At 37.8% G+C, this 23,941-nt stretch overlaps 1 protein-coding gene across 3 annotated transcripts in view; it reads right to left on the bottom strand.

Moving 5' to 3' along the window:
• Positions 1 to 23,941, bottom strand: part of PTH2R (parathyroid hormone 2 receptor) — a 101,954-nt gene that overhangs the window by 27,199 nt on the left and 50,814 nt on the right. For all 3 annotated transcript variants that reach the window (XM_038585591.1, XM_038585592.1, XM_038585593.1), the window contains exons 8-12: positions 20,557 to 20,617; positions 17,499 to 17,565; positions 9,616 to 9,710; positions 1,816 to 1,954; positions 81 to 122 (exon numbers count right to left, since the gene is read on the bottom strand). In XM_038585591.1, coding sequence (XP_038441519.1) covers positions 81 to 122; positions 1,816 to 1,954; positions 9,616 to 9,710; positions 17,499 to 17,565; positions 20,557 to 20,617 — 404 coding nt within the window. The remainder of the gene's footprint in view (positions 1 to 80; positions 123 to 1,815; positions 1,955 to 9,615; positions 9,711 to 17,498; positions 17,566 to 20,556; positions 20,618 to 23,941) is intronic.

Below are 23,941 nucleotides of genomic sequence, written 5' to 3'. Positions count from 1 at the left end.
TCCGGTCACACTGTAATGGCCATTTACCAAGCTTACTTGGAGCTGGCCCTGTGGGATGTTCAGGGGTTCTTCAAACCTACCTCCCCATTGCAGTAGCAGTAGATGATAGACACGAAAAAGCCCTGGAGAATAAGAAAGAAGGTTAGCATGTGGACAACTCATGAAGATCACAGCAACCGAGATGTCTTGTGTCTCGATAAGTACATTGAAAAACTGGATTGTGTTATGATTCCTTCAGAAAAATATATGAACTATTCTCTTCTGGTGTCTCCAGATCTTTAAGTTTATATTACATTTGTCTGAGATCCTTCCTTGGTGTCAGCGTAACCAAACAAGTAACTGAATAAAACACTCCAAGACACACAGAAATAACTGATTTCTATTATATTAGCTTCATTCATGTTGTCACTCAAGGATCACAGAATATCCCCTGGTTGGTAAAAGATACTTATATACTGTGAGTGCTGGAAACTATAGACAGATGCTAATATATGGTAAAAGGACAAAGAAACTTTTTGTCTCACTCATTCAAAAATATTTATTGGGCTTATACAGGGCAAACTGCTCAGCATGCCAGGGATAAACAATTCAATCAAGACAGACTAGGTCCCTGTTCCCTTAGAGCTACATTCTAGAAGGAAATACAGATAATGGGTAAAATATAAACTAGCCACACTAGAAAAATGTGAGATAATAAGGGCTCTCCAGGCAAAACAAGTGGTGTGAAAGAGAAGAATGGAGTAGATTGAATGGGAAGCCCAATGAAGACTGCTTTGAAGAGACGGCGTTTAAGCTGGTTTGAGTGACAAGAAGCCAGGCCTTGTGAATATTAGCGGGGAGAGCTTTCCACACAAAGGGAGCAAGGCCCTGAGACAGGAATGAGCTCGAGGAACAAAGTGTGGAAGCACTAGTGTGACTCAAACTTAGTGGGTGACCAGAAGCGTGATGTAACACCAGGATCCCTGCCATGCAGGGCTGTGCACACCAGCAAATCGTGTTTGGGCTTTATTCTGAGTGCAATGGGAAACCTCTGGGTACTTCTGGTAGATAAATGAGGTGATCAGATTTATTTTTAAGACCTTTCAGAGGAAAGAAAAATAATAAAAAAAAAAAAAAAAAAAAAGACCTTTCAGAGGGATGCCTGGGTGGTTCAGCAGTTAAGCATCTGCCTTCAGCCCAAGATGTGATCCTCGAGTCCTGGGATCGAGTCCCACATCAGGCTCCCTACATGGGGCCTGCTTCTCCCTCTGCTTATGTCTGCCTCTCTCTCTCTCTCTCTCTCTCATAAATGGATGAGTAAAATGTTAAAAAAAAAAAAAAAAAGATCCTTCAGACTATTGCACAGAGACTAGATTTAAGGCGGCAGGGGGTGACAGCGAGTAAGTAGCCAGGAGGAGGAATTAGATGTTCTCAGAAAGCCATGTGAGGGATGATGGTGATCGTCTTTTCAAATGTGATGAAACGTGTAGAAGCTACTTCCTCTTTGTTGTCTCCCTTTCCCTTTTTCCCTTCCTTCCCTACCTTTTTTTATTCCTTTGGCTTCTGTCTGCTTTCCATACATTCATGCAGAGGCCCCTGCTCTGCATGCAGCACACGTTCTACAACGTGCTTGCCTGTCTCGCTGCCCAGGCCTGTTTGTGAGAAGCAGCTCCTCCTCTGGTCAGAAGTGAAAAGCATGGGCTCCAGGGAATGATGCCCTCCCGTGGCCCTCTGGGGACAGGTACATGAAAGCCAGAGACAGGGGCAGAGGGCAAAGTTGCAAGGGGAGAAGAGAAGCAAAATGGAAGAACCACATAACGAACTGGCTCTCTCTACCTGGAAGGAGTTGAAGAAGAGTTCACAGTGCATCCGGATCTCCCAGCCCAGCCCCACGAAGGTGTGGGGCAGGCACAGGAACACGATGTAGTGCACTCCGAAGACCAGCACCAAGACCAGGGTTGATTTGGCCAGTTTCCTGAAAGAGAATGCCAAGCCTTTTTATTCATCCATTGAGAGTGCCCATCAGGAGGGACAACTTGCTGGGGGAAAAAAAATGAAGCTGAGGAGAGCTAACAGGGGCTAACTTCTCCCCATCTCTTGGGATCCCAACTTCTGCTAGTTTTTTTTCCCCTCCCTCCTCTCCCTGTCACTTTTATACTAAATCAAATCATTTATCCTCATTTCCCATGATTACTATCCCTTACATCTCTCTAATCTCATTCCCATTCTCCTGACATAGGATACTATCATCATGAAGCCATGAAATGTCCTTTTTTTCTGTCCTAAATTTATTTTAACATCTATGCTTGAGATTTCAACTCTTAGCGTCTAGATTTGAGACTTCAACAAGTATTACTCCCATCCATGTTAACTGTCTACTTTCACAGACCACATTTTGGCTTGTTTTGTTCATTTTAAAATTAACTACTCCCTAGTTTCTTCTTACAGTTGAATCTGCATTAATCACTTCATATTTTCTTATGAGCTGCAAGTGGTAAATACTTTCTTTCTCTAAATATCCTCTGTCAAATATTCTACAAAAATCTACAGTTCTAGATTTTGTGCTCTTTTCTTTTTGCAAGCTAAGCAATTTTACTTTATTTTTCTGTAACTACCTCTTCGTATACATTTTCTTGTGTATCTGGAGGAATGCCATATTTCCAAGGTGTTGGTTGATCCTAAAATGGCCCCCAATGATCCCCACCTCGTATTTACATTTTTGTTAATCCTCTCCCCTTGAGTGTGAACAAAGACCTGGAACTTGCTTCAAACGATTACAGCCAAAAGGATGGGATGTCACTTCTGTGATTATGTTTCATAAGACTGTAGCTTTTATTTTACTCTAAGAGAGAAAACTCTCTCCTTTGTTTGGTTCAATGAAGCAACTAACCATGTTGTGAGCTACTCTACTGAGCAGCCCATTTGGCAAGGAGAGGTGGCATCGGCCAACAGCTAGCAAGAAACTGAATCCTGTCAACAATTTCATAAGCTTGAAAGTGGATTCTTCCCCAGTCTTAGGATAAAACTGCAGTCCTGACTGCCATCTCAGTTGAGCCTTATAAGAGATCCTGAAGCAGGAGATCCAGCTAAACCATGCCCAGATTCCTGACTACAGAAACTGAAATAGCAAGAGTGTTGTTTTAAGCCACAGATGTTTGTGGTCATTTGCACAATAGACAGCTGGTAGACCCAAGCACATCATTGGTTTCTTTTGTACTTTTTATCCAAGAAATTGCCAAATCTGGCTTCCTCTTTCATATTTCTCAAATACTCCCTTCTTTACACATCATTTGTACTTCAGTAATCTCAAACAATTACAACCCTCTCCCTTTCTTACTGATCTTTCCTGCAGCTACTTTTCTTCTCTCCTTCCTTATTTATGTACTTACTTATATACTTATTTAGTTTTCTTCTTAGAAATAAGCTGTGTGGGTGAGTAGAGATCACACTGAACTGAAACCAAACGGAACTGGATTCATGTTCCAGATTTTCCATTACTTTCTAAGTGATTATAATTCAGTTTTCTTTTCTCTAAAATGAGGGAACAGGGCCCAGACATTTATAAGAACTCTCATAGTCTAAGACTTTCCTAGGGCACATCTTCCAAACACATCCACTTTCCTATCATAACCATCTTTCTGGCTCCTGCAGGAGCTGAGTGTCCCATAAAATCATATTGAAATGTCTAATCTAGGCATTTGGAGTTGTACATCTACCCCATCTCATTCTCCTCTTCCTCTCGTATCTGTCACTAGTGCCCAAACCATCTGCTCCTCTTTGGCTCTGAGCCATCTACTCTGCCTCACACCCATAGTTTTCCTGGTGCGGCCTATAGGCTTTCTCTATGCTGCTCTAATCTCACACCTCCTACATGAACTAACCTATAGTCTACTTAATTTGAAAATTCTACCTTAAGTCTGTTTCATTCAAGGCAGCATCTCTGAAAAGGTAATGGATTTCTCTGACCTAACTCATCCTTTCATTTCCAGAGGCTCCTTGGGATATGCTGTCCTCCTGAATCCTGACTAGTGACTACCCTCTTACCATCACTACATATATGAGCAAGACACTGTGAGTGTCATGTAATCGTAATTCAGTCTAATTAGGTAAGGGGGGACAGCATTAACTACACATACAGAACTTTAGAAGTCTTGTTTAACATGACTCTGAAAAGAAAGTTGAATTTCCTCCTTTAAGATGAATGGATGAATCCCCACCCCCACCGAGACAATTCTCAAAATCAAGCTAACTTTTATTGGTCCTATTGTGTGCGACTAGGAGCCAAAAACTAGAGTAAAACAGGAAAGGAAGGAAGGAAGGAAGGAAGGAAGGAAGGAAGGAAGGAAGGAAGGAAGGAAGGAAGGAAGGAAGGAAGGAAGGAAGGAAGGAAGGAAGGAAAGAAGGAAAGAAGGAAAGAAGGAAAGAAGGAAAGAAGGAAAGAAGGAAAGAAGGAAAGAAAGAAGGAAAGAAGGGAGGGGAGGGAAAGACAAATAAGTGCAACACAATGTGAAATGATAAACATAAAAGTTTAGGGACGGTTTGGTTCAATAAAGAGTAAAAAAAGTTATCCAAGACTAAAATGTAGTGGGAATCCTGCTAGCTCAGCCATCTGGGTTTTCTATCTATGACTAGGCTCTTTTACAATTCTGCAGAGATAAAAGTTAATTTGTAGAAAACAGATAATAATTGAGTTCATTTTCTATTGCTATGAAACAGATTATCACAAATTTAGTGACTTAAACCAGAATCCATTTATTCTCTCAGTTGCTGAGAGGTCCTAGCCAGAGTCCCTCAGGTCTTAACCACAGACATTCCCAACATATCAGATTACTTCTTCAAAGCCAGCAGAAGATCTCTCTCCATGTAGCCAGTCACAGGAGTGATTACCCCATCACCTTTCCAATATAATGTAACCTAATCGAGGGAGAAACTATTCCTTCATAGGTCTTGCTCAAGAAGGGGTGCGGAGGATGAGGATTATATAAGGCATGCACACCAGGGAGGTGGTAATCTTGCGGGGGTGGGGGGTGGCATGCATCTTAGAAATATGCCTACACAGCAGTGCAAATAATTCCTGCCCATAGAAATGTAAGTTGTGTCCAATGGAATGCCACTAATTATAGCCCTGTAGATATTAACAATTTGCATCCATTTGTAAATTCATTTTAGCATTCATAATTCTTTTAAGTGTGTGTAATGCCTTACCATTTCCTTCATTAATGAGTGAAATAAAATCTTTTAAGTGTGTTCATTTATATTTGTATACGAGCTATTGTTACATGTTCTTTTAAAATTTATCCTTCAATGACAGTGAACAAGTTGAAGTAGTGGTATGTGCCAGGCCAATGCATACATGGGTCATCTGTCTGTTCACTTATAAAGAAGGATTTTTCCACTCATATCAAATCATTCAGCTATCCTGGGCACTGATTTGTTCAGCATCCATCTGGTCACTCATGCACACTATACATCCTTGCAGCCCGGCTCTCTGGAAAGGCACAGCTGTCTAATGAAATGATCAGGGGTGCACCAGTTGAAAGTAGCCTTCTGGCTTGTTGGAGACATGATGGTGGCTCTGCGTCCAAGGGCAAAGCCATGGGAGGAATATAAAGGAATCAAATGGTTTGTTGGACTCAGTGTCCTCTTTAGAAAATAGATACCCAATTCTTGCAATATCTCTCTCCCTAGGTGAAAAGGGCTGGAAAATTGCTACTTTTCTTTTAAGAGTCAACTTAGCTTTTTAAAAAAGTATTATTTCCCTTAAGTCTTTTTCAATCCCTCTTGAGCCTGAATTAATCTTTCCTTTTTTCTATACAAATAACACTTTGTAAGTGCCTCTACTAGTACTCTCCTCACTTTAATCTAACTCTCTCTCTCTCTCTCTCTCCCCCTCCCTCCCTCTCTCAAATTTGTTTTTCAAGTAGAAACCATATGTTCTTAATTTTGAATCTCTTGTGTGGCACAAGAAGGGCACCCAGTCAATGAAGCTGTTGGCTATCATGCCCTTGTCAGATCCTGTACTGGTTGCCTTCTTTTACTCTGTCAACCATGTGGGAGAGCCATTATTTTCCCATGTCCAAATGAGGACAGAGGCTCAGAAAAGGAAAGTGTTCACCCAAAGTTAGACAATGAGTAGAGGATTCAACCTAAAAATCTGTCCTCCTTACTATCATATTGCATAATAGATACTGGTTTAATTCATTCCAAAAATAATAAATAATAAATAATGATTTTTGGCTAGTACTGAATGAAAAGTCAAGTTAGCCAAAACATTCAAGTATTCTTTTCCATTGAATCTTGCATTTTTCCTGTCTCATGTTCTTCCATCCTGGCAATCTTCTCTTACTTTGCAAGGGGACTGAGTTGTCATTTAAAAGAGAAAAAAAAATGCATTAGTCCTGTTGTTGAATCTGATAAATTATTTAATTTTTTACACACCAATCTTTTTTTTTAAGATTTTATTTATTTGACGGGGGGCGGGAGGCACAGGAGCAGGGAAAGTGGCAGGCAGAGGGAGAGGGAGAAGCAGGCTCCGCATGGAGCATGGAGCCTGATGCAGGACTTGACCCCAGGACCCTGGGATAATGACCTTAGCTGAAGGCAGATGCTTAACTGACTAAGCCACCCAGGCACCCCTAATACTTTTTTTTTAAGATTTTTTTAAAATTTTTATTTATTTATGATAGTCACAGAGAGAGAGAGAGAGAGAGAGGCAGAGACATAGGCAGAGGGAGAAGCAGGCTCCATGCACCAGGAGCCTGATGTGGGATTCGATCCCGGGTCTCCAGGATTGCGCCCTGGGCCAAAGGCACACGCTAAACTGCTGCGCCACCCAGGGATCCCCCCTAATACTTTTTTTAAATAACTGATGTGAACTACAGTTATGTAGAATATCACTTTCAAGGGAAACTGGGTAAATGGTATATATGTTATATATTACATATATGTGCATTATTTTTACAACTCTCTATTATGTGTATGTGTTATTTAATCTCTGTATTACTTTTATAACTGCATATAATTCTACAATTCTCTCAAAATAAAAAGTTTCTTAAAAGCTTTCGTATTAATTCACTTCAACTTTTTTTTTAAGATTTTATTTATTTATTCATGAGAGACACAGAGAGAGAGAGAGGCAGAGACAGACACAGGCAGAGGGAGTGCTTCTCCATGCAGGGAGCCGGATGTGGGACTCAATCCCTGTCTCCAAGATCACACCCTGGGCTGATGGTGGCGCTAAACCGCTATGCCACCAGGGCTGCCCAGTTTATTTCATTTTTAAACCATCATATCAACGCAGGGATACCATGTACTTATTCCAAGTCTTGTGTATGCGCATGCTTACTGGGAGAGACTCAACTTCGAAAGATGTTTTCAGTCTTTCAGGGAGTAATATGCAAAGGAATGTGTTTTAAAAATTGTTTTAGATGCTACCATTTGGAAATATAAATATAATATAAATAAATATATTTTTTCATTGCAAAGGAATGTGTTTTAAAAACTGTTTTAGATGCTACTACTTGGAAATATAAATATAATATAAATAAATATATTTTTTCATTGTTAGCAAGAATATTTGATATTTGAACATTTGTTTGACAAAGGTAATAACTAAATGAAATATAAGTTTAAAGGTACAAAAATGAGTGGGTATAAATTTAAATACTCAGCTAAACCTCATAGGTAGAATTTCACTGGGACAGAGACACAAATTACACTTTTCTAGGTTTCTTTATTTACAAAATGAGAAGCTATTTAAACTTGGTAATCTAAGGCCTCAGAAATTAAATACTAAATTGAACAATTCACTACCAAGTAAGTACTCACATTTTCCTATCCAAAAAGAGTCATTCCTCGCAATATTTTTATCTGTAACTTAACTTTAGATATTAGTAAGAATACTTAATGTGTTTTGGCTATTTTTTTTTTAATGTTTTTGGCTGGAAAATACTTTCCCTATTATTAGTCTAAACCCTGTTCAAATTAATCACTCCAAACTTAAAAAAATTCTGGGCCCCAGATTCCTTAAAATTTATTCTGAATTCTGAATACTAGACTATTTTAGTCCTTGATAAATTTTTCTCTTCCATTATTCTGAGAAATAATCCCGCATGAATGAATTCAAAATATTGTCTATACTATTTTTAAGATAATTCACCCTTTGTTCTCTCCAGAGTTTTTCAAATCTCTTGACTAACTTTCAACTGAAAGTACAAGTTCATATCATTCAGAACTAGAGAAATAAGGAGCTTTTTATTCAGAGCTAGAGAAATAAACAGCTTTCAAAAACCTTTGTACTGTTCCTCTTTACAGAGAAGACTGAAAACTATTTACATTTTCCATCGTTCTATCATCCTTTGGCCTTTGTCTTCATCAGTGGAATGTGACATGAGACATGCTATATGAATATAGCAAAGGCCATTCACAGTAAACTCTTAGGCGCAATTTACTTTATAACACTACTGCTTGTAGCACAATACAAATGACTGGAGCCTACTGCTGCTGGTTTGTCCATACTGTACATCCTATTCCAGACTTCAGTCCATACCCATCATCTTTTCTGCCTGACAGTGAATGTTGTCTAAACATAGAGGGAAATGACTCAACAAAGGGCTTCAAGAACATTTGTGACACAGGACCAAATGCCAACTATGGTTTCTTCCTTTCTGTGTCTCAGATAGCATTTCATAACAGTTCCAGACAGAAATAGTGATTGCTTTGGGGTTATACAGATCAATCCACATCCACCAGACTACTGGATATGTGTATTCAGTTGGATAGAGGCTGCTATTATTCAGAACTCCTAAACTGATCATTGGGAAAAAGGTGTATACCCTCAAGATAGTTTGATGATGATCATAAACACTCAATTTGCCCTTTCCTTCTTGAAAGACGGAATAATCTTAAAAATTTACATTTGGTACGGGCCAGTATGATGGACAGATTGGAAACAACACAGCAAATCTACTTTCTTGGTATTTTCAGTTTTGACATTATTTTAAGAACACAGGTAAAATTGTCTGCCAAGATCATCCACAAGAGACTTTCCGGGAAGTCACATAGTTTATGGGAAAATCCCAATCTGCTAAGAACAGATTTAAAAAAAAAAAAATATATATATATATATATATATATATATATATATATATATATATATACTTGGGATCCCTGGGTGGCACGGCGGTTTAGTGCCTGCCTTTGGCCCAGGGCGCGATCCTGGAGACCCGGGATCGAATCCCACGTCGGGCTCCCGGTGCATGGAGCCTGCTTCTCCCTCTGCCTATGTCTCTGCCTCTCTTTATCTCTGTGTGTGACTATCATAAATAAATAAATAAATAATTTAAAAAAAATAAAATAAAATAAATATACTTAATACTTAAAATTTAAGCACATTAAGAAGGTTTTGGATTACTTAGATTTTCATAAAATACATACACTTTTCAGATAAATTGCACAATTAAACCAAATGAAAATTCATATTAATTTTTAAAATTCAATTAAATTCAATTAAACCAAACAAAAATTTCAGATCAATCAATATCTATTCTTTATTTTTTTTTATTTTTTTAATATCTATTCTTTAAATAGTAACCCAGATATTTCCTTTGGTGGGTGCCTGTCCTGCAGTTACATTACCTGTATTGCTTTCTTGTGTCATGCCCAACTGCATTGGTCTCCCAGATTTTGGTAGCCAGAACTCTAACCGTATTCAGAAACAGAATAAAATTGAGCTGAAAGAGAAGGTAATATTACAAAGAATTATTAAGTCAGCCTTCAAGATGTTTATAAAAATTTATACAAATTGAACTTCTTCGTATTCAAAAGCAGAAAGTTACCTATTCCATAAATGTGAATGAGGGACTCTGAGATAAGATATTGGACAATTAGTGATTCTTGAATTGCCCTCATGAAAACACAGAGATAAAAAGTATCAACAGCCCTGGAAACTAGAATACCAGAGGATGATCTGTAAGAATCCATGGGGAATTTCCAAACCAAAGTTTAGATAAAGTCCTGTGGCAGGCTAGCAGGAGAAAGGATAATAGTTATTATATAAATATAGCCAACTGCCCTTTTTGAAATGAATTTCCAGCTTCTGTATCTATTTTAGGGAGGGGAATAATAGAATTGTTTGGGGGATACTATCCCTCTTATGACATATGAAAAGTATTGAATGAAGTATAAGGTTTTTTTTTTTTAAAAAAAATGGTGGGAAGATGGATGAAATAGATAAAGGGGATTAAGAACACATTTATCTTGATGAGAACTGAGTAATGTATAGAATTGTTAAGCCCTTATGCTGTACACCTGAAACTAATATAACACTATGTTAACTATACTTCAATTTTAAAAAAAAATTATTTAAACCCACTTCTCAGATACACACACAAACTAGATGCTAGATGAGAAAAGGCCCCCAGTGTAGGCAATTAGATTGAATTTGAAATATTACAGGTGTGAGCACCCCAGTGACAATCAAGTTCTGGTTTTAAAAATGGAGGGAAAGTTTGGGTAGGATAACTTGTGGAGGCTTGAAGGCTTCAAGGGGAGTGAAGAGTGAATAAAAAGAAAAGATCTCCAGATCTAGGGTCATAAGGAAGTGGAAGCCTGAACTCTTGGAGTCCCTATATTCAGGGAGATGTCTGCAGTCCAGAAAGTGCAGGAAGAGAGCAGGAAGAGAGGAATCATCAAGTTTTTCATTCTTGGAAATAAGATGTCTTGCAGAGTTTTCAACCATTTCTGGAATTTGGAGAATTTGAGTTGTTGGGTAATTCATGTGCCCCACTTGATACAGATGATCAACTGAATCAGCCCCTCCTTAACCCCCTGCCACCTTCTTTGCCATCCTACTACTGACTACACTATTGGAACCTCTCACCTCTCACTAATTTTGCAGCTTTCTATAATAACTAGGGGCAGAGTCTTGAGTCTCATACTCTGGAGGAAGGACAGAGGTGTGCTGTGAACTGATGGAAGGATTCTTCAGGCTAGTAAGAGTTGCCATTTATGGAGCCCTCGAGTTTAGCACACACGGTTATGGGACAAGCATTTTTTATGTCCCTTTATTATGGATAAAAAAAACACCAGCTCAAAGGTACCCAGCTATTGGAGGACTCTGAACCATGACTATGTGAGTCTGTAATGTGAATTCTTAACCACCATCTTATACCTTCTCTTCAGGATGATAAAAAGATGCAAAACATGAGAGCTGAGAATCTCCATTCATCCTCACCCATTCCAACATCTGGCTTAAGACGGAATATTTTTCAATAAGAGGATGAGAGCTGCTCACGGATATCACATCAATGCTTCCTTTTTGAATGGCCAATTATGTCATGCCCCATCTATTTCACTCCCTACAACCACAGCCCCTGGCAATATGATGCAGCTGGGCGTGAAAATGGTGGGAAGCAATGCTGTATAATTACTATGCAAAGGACAAAGGGGTAGGAGCTGAAGCTGACAGTGCTATGGAAGCAGTGCCAGCTGGAGAGTGTCACTGGTCAGTTCCTATCCCTGGAAAAGGAAGAATTATAGATGGCTTCAGATGGGCCAACCCTAAACACCATTCCTATTAAAAAAAAAAAAAAAGCCCATGACCAGGAACTCTGTTCTCAGGCCAGTAAACCACACTAAATAAATACTGAAAACTGGCAGAAATTTGACTAAAGAAGATACACACATCCAATACATAAGTTTAAATAGCTAAGAAGATGCATTTAAGGACAATGAAGTGGATTATGGAAAGAATTAAGAAAAATGTAAGATTCAGTAAACTATGATGCTTTAAAAGATCAGTCAACAAAATATACCATGCACACACATGCTCTTTTTTTAAGGTTTTATTTATTTGAGATAGCGAGAGAATGAGTGTATGAGCAGGGCAGGCGGGCGGGGCTGCAGAGGGAGAGGGAGAAACAGGCTCTCTGCTGAGCAGGAAGCCCAATTCAGGGCTTGATCCCAGGAACCTGGGATCACGATCTGAGCCAAAGGCAGGTGCTTAACCGAATGAGCCACCCAAGTGCCCCAGAAACAGAAATTTATTAAAGAACAGGATGGATTAAGAACAGATTGTAAAGAATCTAAAATATCATCAAGTTTTAAAATCAACATTAGAAACAGCAAACAATAGATTTAACAAAGCAAGAGAACACATTCAGCAATGTAGAAAACCACTGAAGACTCTCCCCAAATGGGGAGATAAAGAACAAAGACCCGTATGATGAAGAGAGACATGCCTTCATGGGTAACATGGAATTGAGAGTCATCGTGCAGATTTATTTCTCTCTCTGTAGAAAAGATTATGATAAATTGAACAGATCAATAAAAATGTTAAAGGAAAATCCCTGTACTAAAGGAAGATCTGAGCCTGTTAAATAATATTATACATTGGGCAAGTGGAACAAAAAAGAACAAAACCAGGTGGAAACTTCTGGTGAGATTTTAAATTTTGCTTTAAAAGATGTAGAAATAATTCTAAAAGAAAACTATTTAGAGAGTCATGGTATCTCTCCTGTGAACTCCTTGTAAAATTTTGCTTAACGTTAGTCTCTTTCAGGCAAAGTACAGATAAAACAAATAAAAAACCGAGAAGGTGAATAAAATGACCACTTCTCAAGCATTAAAACCAGTCACACAGAGAATAAATTTTATGCAAATATGGTTTTTAAATAATGCAAATATAAACATTAGATTCTTTCTCAATTAAAAATTTAAAGATGTATTCAAAATGAACCACAGATGAATTGAAACAACTCAAAATTTCAGACTTGAAACCTCTGGCCCCTTAGGCTAGCTCTGAGACTTTGTTCCTAGAGTCCTCTTTGCCTGGATCATTCTCCTACTCCCTTCCTTCTCAGGTTAGCGCATTCCCAGGTTTCATGCTGAATGTCAGCTTTTCTCAGAAGCTCTTCCAGCTCCACCCAGCACTTGTCATGTTTCAGTTTTTGCCTCACCCACTCTGCTTAAACTTCAGGGTTGGTGTCTGTCTCCAAACCGTATCCGGCCGTTACCTCACACAGCACCCACAATGTTCTTGGTGTTTAATCAAGATTTGTTAAATGAGTAAATGAATAATTGATTGAATGAGAGATGCCCTCTCTAAACCCTCTAGAAGAATTTTTAAAAATTATCCTCAAATCAACATTAAGTGTTGCAAGGTGAATAACAAATCGTTATATTTGCAGATACTTATTTTCAGAACAAAAATTAATGTTTTCTAATGACTCTATTCTCTTAAGCATAGTTTTAACACATAGGAACAAAACACAGACAACAACAGTGCAATAACTTTACATTTCATGATTTCAAAGTCAAGTGGTTCCTCTTAAGTTTATACTGAATTCTATGATTATATCTAAAATTCAATTTTCTTGATAGGACTTCTTCAAATTAGAACCTATAAATGCTTATCCTTTACAAACTCCTTCCTATATTGCTTAGAAATTCTATTCACATTTTATCAGATTTTACTCCCAGATACACAAAATTCCAATTAATAGGATTTCTGCTATTCTAATATCCAAAGCCAGAAATAAGTGAGGGATCTAAACTTATACTTAAAATTTTTGGTGAGGCGCCTGGGCAGCTCAGTTAGGTAAGCATCCAACTCCTGATTTCAGCTTGGATCATGATATTAGGATCAGGAGATGGAGCCCTGTATCGGGCTCCTTTCTCAGCAGGGCATCTGCTTGAGTTTCTCCCTCTGCCTCTCCCCTCCATCCTCTCACTTGCTCTTGCTCGCTCTCTCATACTTTCTCTTGCTGTCTCTCTATAGTATTTAAGATCTTTTTAAAAAAATTTAAATAAATAAAATTATTGATAAATAATTTTTGATAGCATATATGGAGCATATCTATTTATATAAACCATACTACATAAAAGTTTGAAAAACAAATATTTTATCCAGAGTTAATATATTAAAAAAAACTATAAATATTGCCTTAAAAATGGAAAGATCTTTTTTCCCATAAATTCAAACAATCTTGACATGTTTTGGAGTGCAAATGAAAAGAACATGGCCAAAAAAATGTGGTTGTAGTCTTATTTTGTCACACTAGCTGTGTGACCTTTATGTGTGGGCTTTAGCTTCTGTCTCTAGAAATGAAAAGGTTGCATGGAATGGACTCAGGGGTTCTGTAATCATACAGAACTTTGCTTTGTGCTCTAATTTCACCTCTTCCCTCTTACCAGTTCCCCAAGGCATTTACTTTGTATACTGGTTTTATTTTTTCAACAAGTATTTATGAGTGGCCACTATGTGCCAGAAAGCTTGCTAGGCACTAGAAATCTAGAAGGTTAGGGAAAATATGGCTGTAGTTCACATAAACCTTATAGCTTAGTGCACAAGATGGACATTCAACAATAAGTTTTTTACATTGTGATGATCTTGAGAAGGAAAAACTTCACCTTGCTCTGTGGGTTATAATAGGTGAGCTAATTTAGACTGGATGCATCAAGGAGACCACAATGAAGAAGTGGCATTTAAAGTGAGGAACAGGAATCTAAAAAAAGGAAGGGGTGGCCCCTGGGTGGCTCAGTGAGTTGAGCATCCACCTTTGGCTCAGGTCATGATACAGGAGTCCTGGGATCAAGCCCCACATCGGGCTCCTTGCTCAGCTGGAAGTCTGTATCTCCCTCTCCCTCTGCCCTTCCCCCCTGCTCCTTCTCTCTTTCTCTCCCTCTCTCAAGTAAATAAAATCTAAAAAATAATATAATTTAAAAATACAGCAAGGAATAGAAGGAAGCACATCCCAAGCTTCCAGGGCTACAGCACCAAATAGGGAATAGCCCTGAGGAGGCAGCGGTGGACAGATTCAAGGAACTGAAAGGAAAACAACGTGGCTGAGGTATTGCAAGTAAAGGATGCAGGCACGAGTGACAGGGTCTTCTCTAGACTATTTTGGGACACTGGATTTTACTGTAAGTGCAGGAAGCTCACTGGGTAGGGATACTGAACCTGAAGTTAGAATCCCACTCCACCTCTCACTAGCTGTGTGACCTTGGGCAGTTTCCTCATTTAGAAGATTAGATAAATCTGTGTAAATAAAGTACCCAGAACAGTACCCATACAATGCAGTGTCCATTGTTATTATTTGCATCGTCCTTCCTGGCTTCAGGACACTGAACAGCTAGCTGAGAGGAAGGAGCACCTCATTCAAAACAGTAGGATGGAGTTCGGGCACATCTCTTCCCTTACAGACTGATTCTACAGTAAAATGAGGGGATTTTAAACAAAACTGTAATAACTGAATTGCAATACTAAAACAGTAACTCAATGAACAAAAAGGTGCTCTTGAATCTTCTCTGAATGTTTTTAAGGATTTTATTTACTTATTTATTTGAGAGAGAGAGAGAGAGAAAGAGGCTCATGGGTGGAGGAGGAGAGGAAGAGAGAGAGAATCTCAAGCATACTCCCTGCAGGGCTCGATCTCACGACCTTGAGATCATGACTAGGATATTATTAGATTAAATGGATGCTGTGATTTTGGAAAAACATTTAAGAATTCTTGCTTTGGAGCTGTCATCATTTAGTTCAGGAAGACGAAAATGGCTTCCATCTAAGTTTTCTTCAAAATGCTTATGCGCTGAGTATACCATCATTTCTAGCTCTATTTCTCCAACAGGGAATCTTCTAGAACCTCTATAACCACCTAACTTTACTGCTGTTCTTTGCAATTTAGAAACCTCAGCATATAGACTTCTCATCCATGTTGACAATGTGAATAGGATCTGCAAACAAAAAAACGAAGCTTTGGATAAAAAATCAACTGTTTCAATGGAAGACATCCTATAATTTACTTTTGTCTCCTGTCCTTTGCTTCAATTCTTAATTTTTAAAAGGATCTCTTGGAGTTTTAACACATACTTTCTTTTCATCAAATGAAAACTCAATGTTTTTAAATTTGCCTATATTTTCATATAATATTTAATTATCTCTTATTTCACAATTTCAGTACAATGTACCCAGGCACACAAAAAAAGTAGTAAGACCTGAGTCATCCCCTTAAAAAGAGGATAGTAAGTGATGGACAAGCAAACATAGTGGAGGATGAACAAGGAGGAAAGAAACTGAAAGGCTGGGCAACACAGATGATGATACAGTATCAGTGGATAAAAGGGAAATCAGGGTAGTAAACACCAGATGCTACTTTATAAAATTAATTTCTGTCTTTTTAGTTCACTGATGTTCCCCAGGGATATAGTTTATCACCTGATGGTTTGATGGGGTGGTTTATCACTAGACTAAGATAGCAGCACTTCATTAAAATTAAAATGATAAGAGTTCACAAATTTAAGTTATTCATTCATTTATCCACAGTACATTTCCAGCTTCTCATAGGACATAAAAATGAGGTCTAATTTGCTAACAGGCTGTTTTAGCAAGGATACAAACTAGCCTCTCTGGAAGTGTTCCATATTTTATTTCCCCCTATAAACATTTATGCAATGGGCTTCTGAAATGAAGAATCCCTTTCATGCTTCTCTATTTCTCTTTCCGCATTTTTCCTATGAGATAAATAAGCTTTTCTCCGATTCTGGATTGATCTTACAAAATCTCAGTCCCATTAATATAGCCGTCCCTCTGTACCCAGCATGGCAACATAATGACAAACCTGGGGATGCATTAGGAGACAGAAAACAAACTGAGGAAAGCAAGAAACTGGAGAACAAAGACAAAGTTAAAAATTAGGCTGCCACATTACTTTCAAGTGATTTAACAGTTAATATGGGAACATAAGTCCTCTTTTTAAGATGTTTATAATCTTGAATTATTACAAGTATAATTTCTTCATCAAACCATGGAGAAGCTAATGAGATAAAATCTTCAAGGGAAGTCAAGAGTAAACATTTTAAAGAGTTGTGTTAGACACAAAGAAGCATAACTTTGTTTTCTTTCACAACACAGATGTTATATGCAGGTGAAATACTACAGGCAGAAAAGATCCACACAATACGCACTGCTTACTTCAGTCTTTTTCCTGTGACCTATTAGACAGGATTCTGTGGGATATGTCTCCATATGGCATTAACTTAACTCCTCAGGGACGTTTGCCAAGTAAGAGCTTTTGTCAATCCTTTATAATGAATCATACTATCATTTTTCTCTTTCTCAGTAATTCCTCTGTTCTCTGGCTATTTGTCTTCTCCTCCTGACCTGCTACCAAGTAATCAGAAAGTTAAAGTGGAGCTCTAACATAATGGACGTAAAGGGGGAAAGGTTTTAAAGACCTTCCAATTGCCTGAACATGTAAATGTTCACAGATATTTTGAAGACCTGAATTGAACCCATGTGCTTGCTGATTAAAGGGAAGGATGTCCTTTCTGCATGGATCTCAGTGCCAGCCACAAAAATGGATATGATCCCCAGCCCAGACTCTCCCAACAGCTATTGCTGTAATGTGAGTCTCCTAAACCTTTGCAGAACAAAGTGAGAGACACACTGTCTCTCCATTTTAGCAGCAGTTTAATATGCATCCTCTTTCTTTCTTTCCATGACACAGGATTTTAACACTTACCCCGATAGCTGCTAAGATTGGGGCTTGGTAAATCCACTTGATGTTTCCAGCACTAAGTTCCCAGCATCTGAGACATGATAAAGAACTTTCATGAATAAATTGGCAAAGCAAATAGGCAGTGAGAATTAAGTAGCATTTTAAGTTTTACTGAACATTCCAGTCCCAAGCTTTTTATTAAAAATAAGTAGACAGGGATCCCTGGGTGGCGCAGCGGTTTAGCGCCTGCCTTTGGCCCACGGCGCGATCCTGGAGACCCGGGATCGAATCCCACGTCGGGCTCCCTGCATGGAGCCTGCTTCTCCCTCTGCCTGTGTCTCTGCCTCTCTCTCTCTCTCTCTGTGTGTGTGTGAGTGTGTGACTATCATAAATAAATAAAATTTAAAAAAAAGACTTATTAAAAAATAAGTCTTAAAAATAAAAATAAAAATAAGTAGACAAAAAGAAATCTCAGAAAACGCCCAAACCAGTTTAAAAAAAAAATGTGTAATGGGTCCTAGTTTCCATACTATTAGTGGTAGAGAAATATAAATATTGTTTATTTTTTATAGCAACAAGATTCAAAACCACATTTCCAGAACCACAAAAAAAAAAAATGTTACCTTTTAAATGTGGTGTACCTGGGGGCACTTGAGTGGCTCAGTCATTTGAGCATCCGACTCTGACTCTTGTTTTGGCTCAGGTCATGATCTTAGGGTTACGGATAGATCCCTATGACAGGCTCCATGCTCAATGTGGGGTGCCTGCTTCTCTACTCCCTCCTCCTTTGCCCTCCCCTCCTTACTCATTCTCTTTCTCTCTGAAATAATCATAAATAAATAAACAAATAAATGTGGTGCACCTGATACTTCATTTTTCTTATCACTGGAATGATAAAGTTCTCTCACTTTCAGAAGTTCTAGTAATTCTGTGTTATTACACATTGTAGAATACTGACAATAATGCATAATTCAAAATGAATGGGTCAAAATTGCTACAGGATTTGAAGATGCAACCTGATGTCTCTGGGGCTCATTTTATTCATCTTTCAAATCAGCGGATTGAACCAAAAAAATGCCTTAGGATTTATTTTCTCTAAAATTCCAAATCTGTTACACGGTTCTACATCTCATGGTAAAATTATTTAGCATTATCTAGTACCTCTTTGCTTACTCAACCCACCACTTCCAAGAAATCAATTAGCAGACATATGTTTTCTTGGACATTTCCAGTATCATTGTATATACACAGCAATGATGATAATGTTAATAACATTAACCCTAAACTGTTAACGTAACATTTGTATAGAAGTTGGAGTTTACAAAGCCGTTTCATAAATGGGATTTAATCGATTTTCAAATCTACCCCCTGTAAACTCAATCTTACTCGTAGCCAGGAATACTCTCATTTTACAAATGGGAAGGCTGAGACACCAAAACTGCCAATTAACGAATGGATGAGAATATACATTTCCTAGTAACTCACAACTTGCATGGAGTCAAACATTCTCTTTGCTAAACAGACACTCAACAAATGGAGGAAAGTGGCTAAATAGATCCCTAAGAACTGATCCGCAAGCATTGGAGAGTTCTCTATTATAAAACAGAGAATTTCACTCCTGCCCATTTGTAATTCAATTGGTTTTTTTAATCTGACAGTTACACATGCACATCAAGAGAAATAAGATAGTATATAAGAAAGGGATAATTATAGAATCTACATACAAAATGCAGTAATTTGAGAGAGATTTTACATGCGGGAGTGGCGCATCTGAAACATCCTGAAATGGTAGAGTACTTGTAGTTATAGTTTCCCTTTCTGAACACCACGAAATGCAGATATAATTTTATCATGTGAATGAGAAACACATGTGCTAGTAACGTTGTACACTTCCATGCAGTACAAATGCACGAGCTTGAACTCGTATCTCAGCAAAAAAAATATGAACTATTGAAAAGTCCATGATAGGCAATGGACTATTTCTGATTAAGGGAATAGGAAGCACTACAACAGGTAGAAGGACAAAGGGTAGATATAATGAAAATTGTCCTGTGTACAACGGGCATTGCCCATGGTGCACTCCTCATTATCAGGGGTATCTAAACAACTGAAGAGTGAGCAGCTGTCGGGGTATCGTAAAAGAATCCCTCTACAACATTCCTCCTCCACAGAAAACAAATACTACTGATCTTCATAGAAACCTCTAGTCTGCTCATAGTATTTATTGAGTGACTCTGGAGCCCCATCATCTAGACAAATTCCTTCTCTACCACTCATGGCTACACAATGCCAGGTACAACTTTTCTGGCCTCAGTCTCATAGGGCTGAAATGAAGTCCAATTAAATTACTATTTGCAGAACCCTTAGAAAGTGCCTGGAATGTATCATTCAAAATTGCTGGCTTCATCTTTATTATTATTTTTCTCCAATCTTTCCCCCACGTACTGGAAATGATCTTTACAAAATGCAAATTTATTGTCATTATCACTGAAAAAAAAAACCAACTATCCTAGTATGATCTATAAAGGTCTGGAAGATTCTGGCCCCCATTTCTTCTCCAGCCTCATTTTTAAGCTCTAACTTTAGCAGAATCAAGGCTCCACCAACTTGAGAGGATAAATATCATTAGCTAGGATTAATGAAAGGATAAATCTTGCTTTCTAATGGAATAACAATAAATAAAAACATTATTTTTGATCAGACATTATGTGGGAAAGGCTGATGTGGCTCCAACGGAGAGAAGAGATCTGAATATTGCCCATCCCAGGACTCAGGTGGTGTGGCCCTTCCACATGCTGGCATCATTCCTGTGTATTAACTTACCCATCTCTTTCCCCTTGCTTCTCACAATACATTTAAAATGATATTATAAAGTAAAGAGGTCCAGCTTCCTGATCAGGTCCATGAGTCTTTCTGTCCTCTGAGATGTATCAAAGGCTACAATCACATCAAGGTAATTTCCTACATGACATCCCTAAAGGGACATGTGATCAATAATAGCAGCAAGTGTAAATTCCAGGCAGGAAGACTGAGTCTTGAGAAAATCTGTGGCTCTCTCTTTACTTCTCCTTTTTTCACTCACCTTGCATCAGCCAGAGTTGCTCGTGCCACAGCCCAGGCCACAACAAATACTGCTGGGAACCCTGCAATCAAAAAGGGAATCAGAGGCCATATTTAATATTAAGGGAATTTTTAATCTCATACTCAGCACACATAAGAATATACTATTAAAATTTGAAAGAGAGAAAGACATGGTAAATGTTGATATATCAACAAGAAATTCCATTTAGTCTTCATCTTGTCCACTTAAGTGAACAAGGTACCTTGCCGTCATTTGTTCCTGAAAGTCTAAAGATTGAAGGTTGGCCCAATTTTCCCTTAAGGGATATAGGATCAAGCTTTATGGGGAAGGAATAGAAGTTGTTGGGGCCAGAAGCAGGCAGTGATTGGAGCACTGGACTTTGACTCCTGCCACCCTGACAGCTACATGCTCTCAAGGAGGAGTGAAGCAACATGACAGATGTCATGAGGAGCAGCGGGGAGGCTGTTTTAAAAAATTCAAACTTAGCCATTCTAAAAGTGCAAGCCATAAAGAAGCTATACTGAGAAGTTATAAAATTGGGAAGCTTGGATCAGTTTAGCCTCTTCTTTCTTTCGGCTTCATATCGGCTCAACTTAAGCATTTGCATGCATTTAGACCATAGCAAAGGGTGGCCACTACGTGAATCTGATTATTTGAGCATGAGATATGTATCTCTCATAAGTGTTAAACACCTCATGAGCTTGCAATGTCAAATCTATTACAGTGACTTTCCACAAGTCTGAAAAGGCTGCCCATGGTAAAGGCTGACTGTCCAGTTTATGTTATAGTTAATTAGACTCTTGACATCACATACAAAAATTCACAAACCATAACTTTTATGGAACACGACAAAACAGGACCAAAGGATTTAATGGACAACTTCTTATTCTGTGGAATTTATGAAAGTGGTTTTAAAAAAGGAAAGAAGAAAGAAAAAAAAAAAAAAAGGAAAGAGAGAGCATAATGGAAACACTGCAGAAGTTAAGAAGCACCTATAAAGGGACAGGAAAAGTTTTAATCTAACTTAGATTATTGAACACAATATTAAACTCTTCACTTTTAAAAACACATTTGTCATTTTTCAAATACTCTTATTTTAGCAAAAAAAGTGGAAAAGAATAGGTTCAGATTAAGGAAAATGCCATTAAAAGTGAAAATAAGATGATTCACTGCAATAGAAAATGTTCTGGCCTCCTCAGTGATCACTTAATTGAATTTAGCCTCAGCCTGCCTGTGTGGCTATTTAATTTTATGATTCCACATTCAAATCTTATTTATTGTTTGTATAGAACATCTAAATTTCAAACATAATAAATAAATATGCTCAAATTCTATGTTCCAAGAAATTGGTGGTTTTTTTTTTTTTTTCAAAGTAAATCTACTCAATTCTGGTTATTTCTTAGGTTTACTTCACATATTTTATCTATCTTTCTATTATCTCTATATCTCCTCACCTACTTATCCAACCATCCATCTATCCCGTAACCATTTATTAAGTGTGTGTCAAGTTTCAGAAGATAAAACAATAAAAAGATCAACAATATCCCTTTTTTTCTTAAGCATATTCTGGAAGGAGATACAAAATTAATAACATAACTTTGGTTATCAATCAGCACTATGAAGAAAAAAAACAAGAATGATGCTGTATAATGAAGTAGAGCTCCTTCTGACAGGGTGGTTCAAAAAGGCCTGATGCCTTTACTGATTTCCTGCCTTGGCTATCTTTAAAAAGCATCTGTCTTTGATCAGAATTTTCACATTTTCTCATTTCCAGGTCTTTACCTTTTGCTTCCTTTACAATCTCCTGATCAAGCAATTTCCTGAATAACGTTCTATACACATTGATCAATGGTGCTTGAGTTGGAATTCTGTTTTAGATGATAGAACAAATATCTTATATTAGACACCATGTCTTAATGAAATTACTTTTCTCGTCATCTTGGAATACTCTCGCTCACAAAACTAGCACAGACGCAACCATGGAAGAAAAAAAAATTGAAAAAAAAATTGAAAGCATTCTGGGATTGGAGGATTTTTGATCACCAAACTTAGTATCATATTATTACATAATTGAGAACACATAAATACAGGGGGAAATGTTTGAAATTTAGATGTTTATTTTAAATTTAAATGCTAATTTAAGTAAATTTAATGTAAATTTGAATGTTACTCAATATATGCATTTACCTTGAGAGCAGTTATATTCATAAAATATGAGTATAAATAAGTATCTCTGAGAGGGAGGCAGTCTCTAGCCTAAAAAGAAATAGATGTGGGTTCTTGTGTGGCTCCATTAAAATGAAGTTTTGGACTAATAGTAGTCAAAAGGTTTTCACAACTAAACCTTTTCTTCAAATAAAAACTTATGCAGCAACCAGCTGCATAAAACAGAGATGCTCTGAAGCCAAAGAGGGTTAATAGTATCTTCTCACCTTGGTCTATGTAGTTTCATCTTGTTTGGGATTTTTCAGAAGCTTCATAGAACCATACCACACCCTTACCCTCCTCCTGTGGTGCTACTGTACTATTGTAAAGTCACAGGTTGATCATAAAATGTAAAGTTGGGATGCCTGGGTGGGTCAGCGGTTAAGCATGTCTGCCTTCAACTCAGGGAGTGATCCTGGAGTTCTGGGATTGAGTTCCACATCTGGCTCCCTGCATGGAGCTGGCTCCTCCCTCTGCCTATGTCTCATGAATAAATAAATTTCTCATGAATAAATAAAAATCTTTTTTAAAATAAATAAATAAAGTGTAAAGTTAGTTCTAAAAAATAGAGACCCATCATGACATAGGATGCCTAGCTTTGCTACAGACATATAGTATCTTTCCAAACAGAAACCTTGATTCTCCTAGGAATCCATCCATGTTGACTGCTCAGAGATGTAGCTCTAGGCTATGCTTCCAGTTCCCTCACTACTCATCACAGAATGCTGGAATTCAAAACCCATCACCTATGTTTTATTCATTCTCCATATGATTTTGGCATAATTGTTCTCAACTCTCACAAGATTCTAAGCCAGTACTGAATGAGTACATCTCTCTTTCCAGAAAATTGCAAAGCCTTTGAAGTCTTCCATTGTCATAAAGAAGAGTGTCTATTCAAGAAAAGTTAGAAGAGCTACCTCCTCCTGAGATGGAATTGCTACAGGAAACAAAAGAAATATTTTAAAAATATATCTAACTTATAATCCAAAAATTAGAAGAATTATTAGAAGAATAGAGTAAGGTATTGTGGGAAAAGATCAGTCTGAAACAGAAGAGCTACAATAAAAAAGAAATATGTTTACTGAATTAAATATTGCCAGTGGGCAGAAAGTGTAAAAGATTGAATTGATGGAGATAAAATGAAATCTTGAAACCAGCTGAACCCACTAAGATAAATCTA

The sequence above is a fragment of the Canis lupus genome, chromosome 37 (assembly GCF_011100685.1).
Source record: "Canis lupus familiaris isolate Mischka breed German Shepherd chromosome 37, alternate assembly UU_Cfam_GSD_1.0, whole genome shotgun sequence".
NCBI classification, from domain to species: Eukaryota; Metazoa; Chordata; class Mammalia; order Carnivora; family Canidae; genus Canis; species Canis lupus.
Note: the sequence above shows the minus strand (reverse complement) of the source record. Positions and strands in the feature narration are given on the sequence as shown.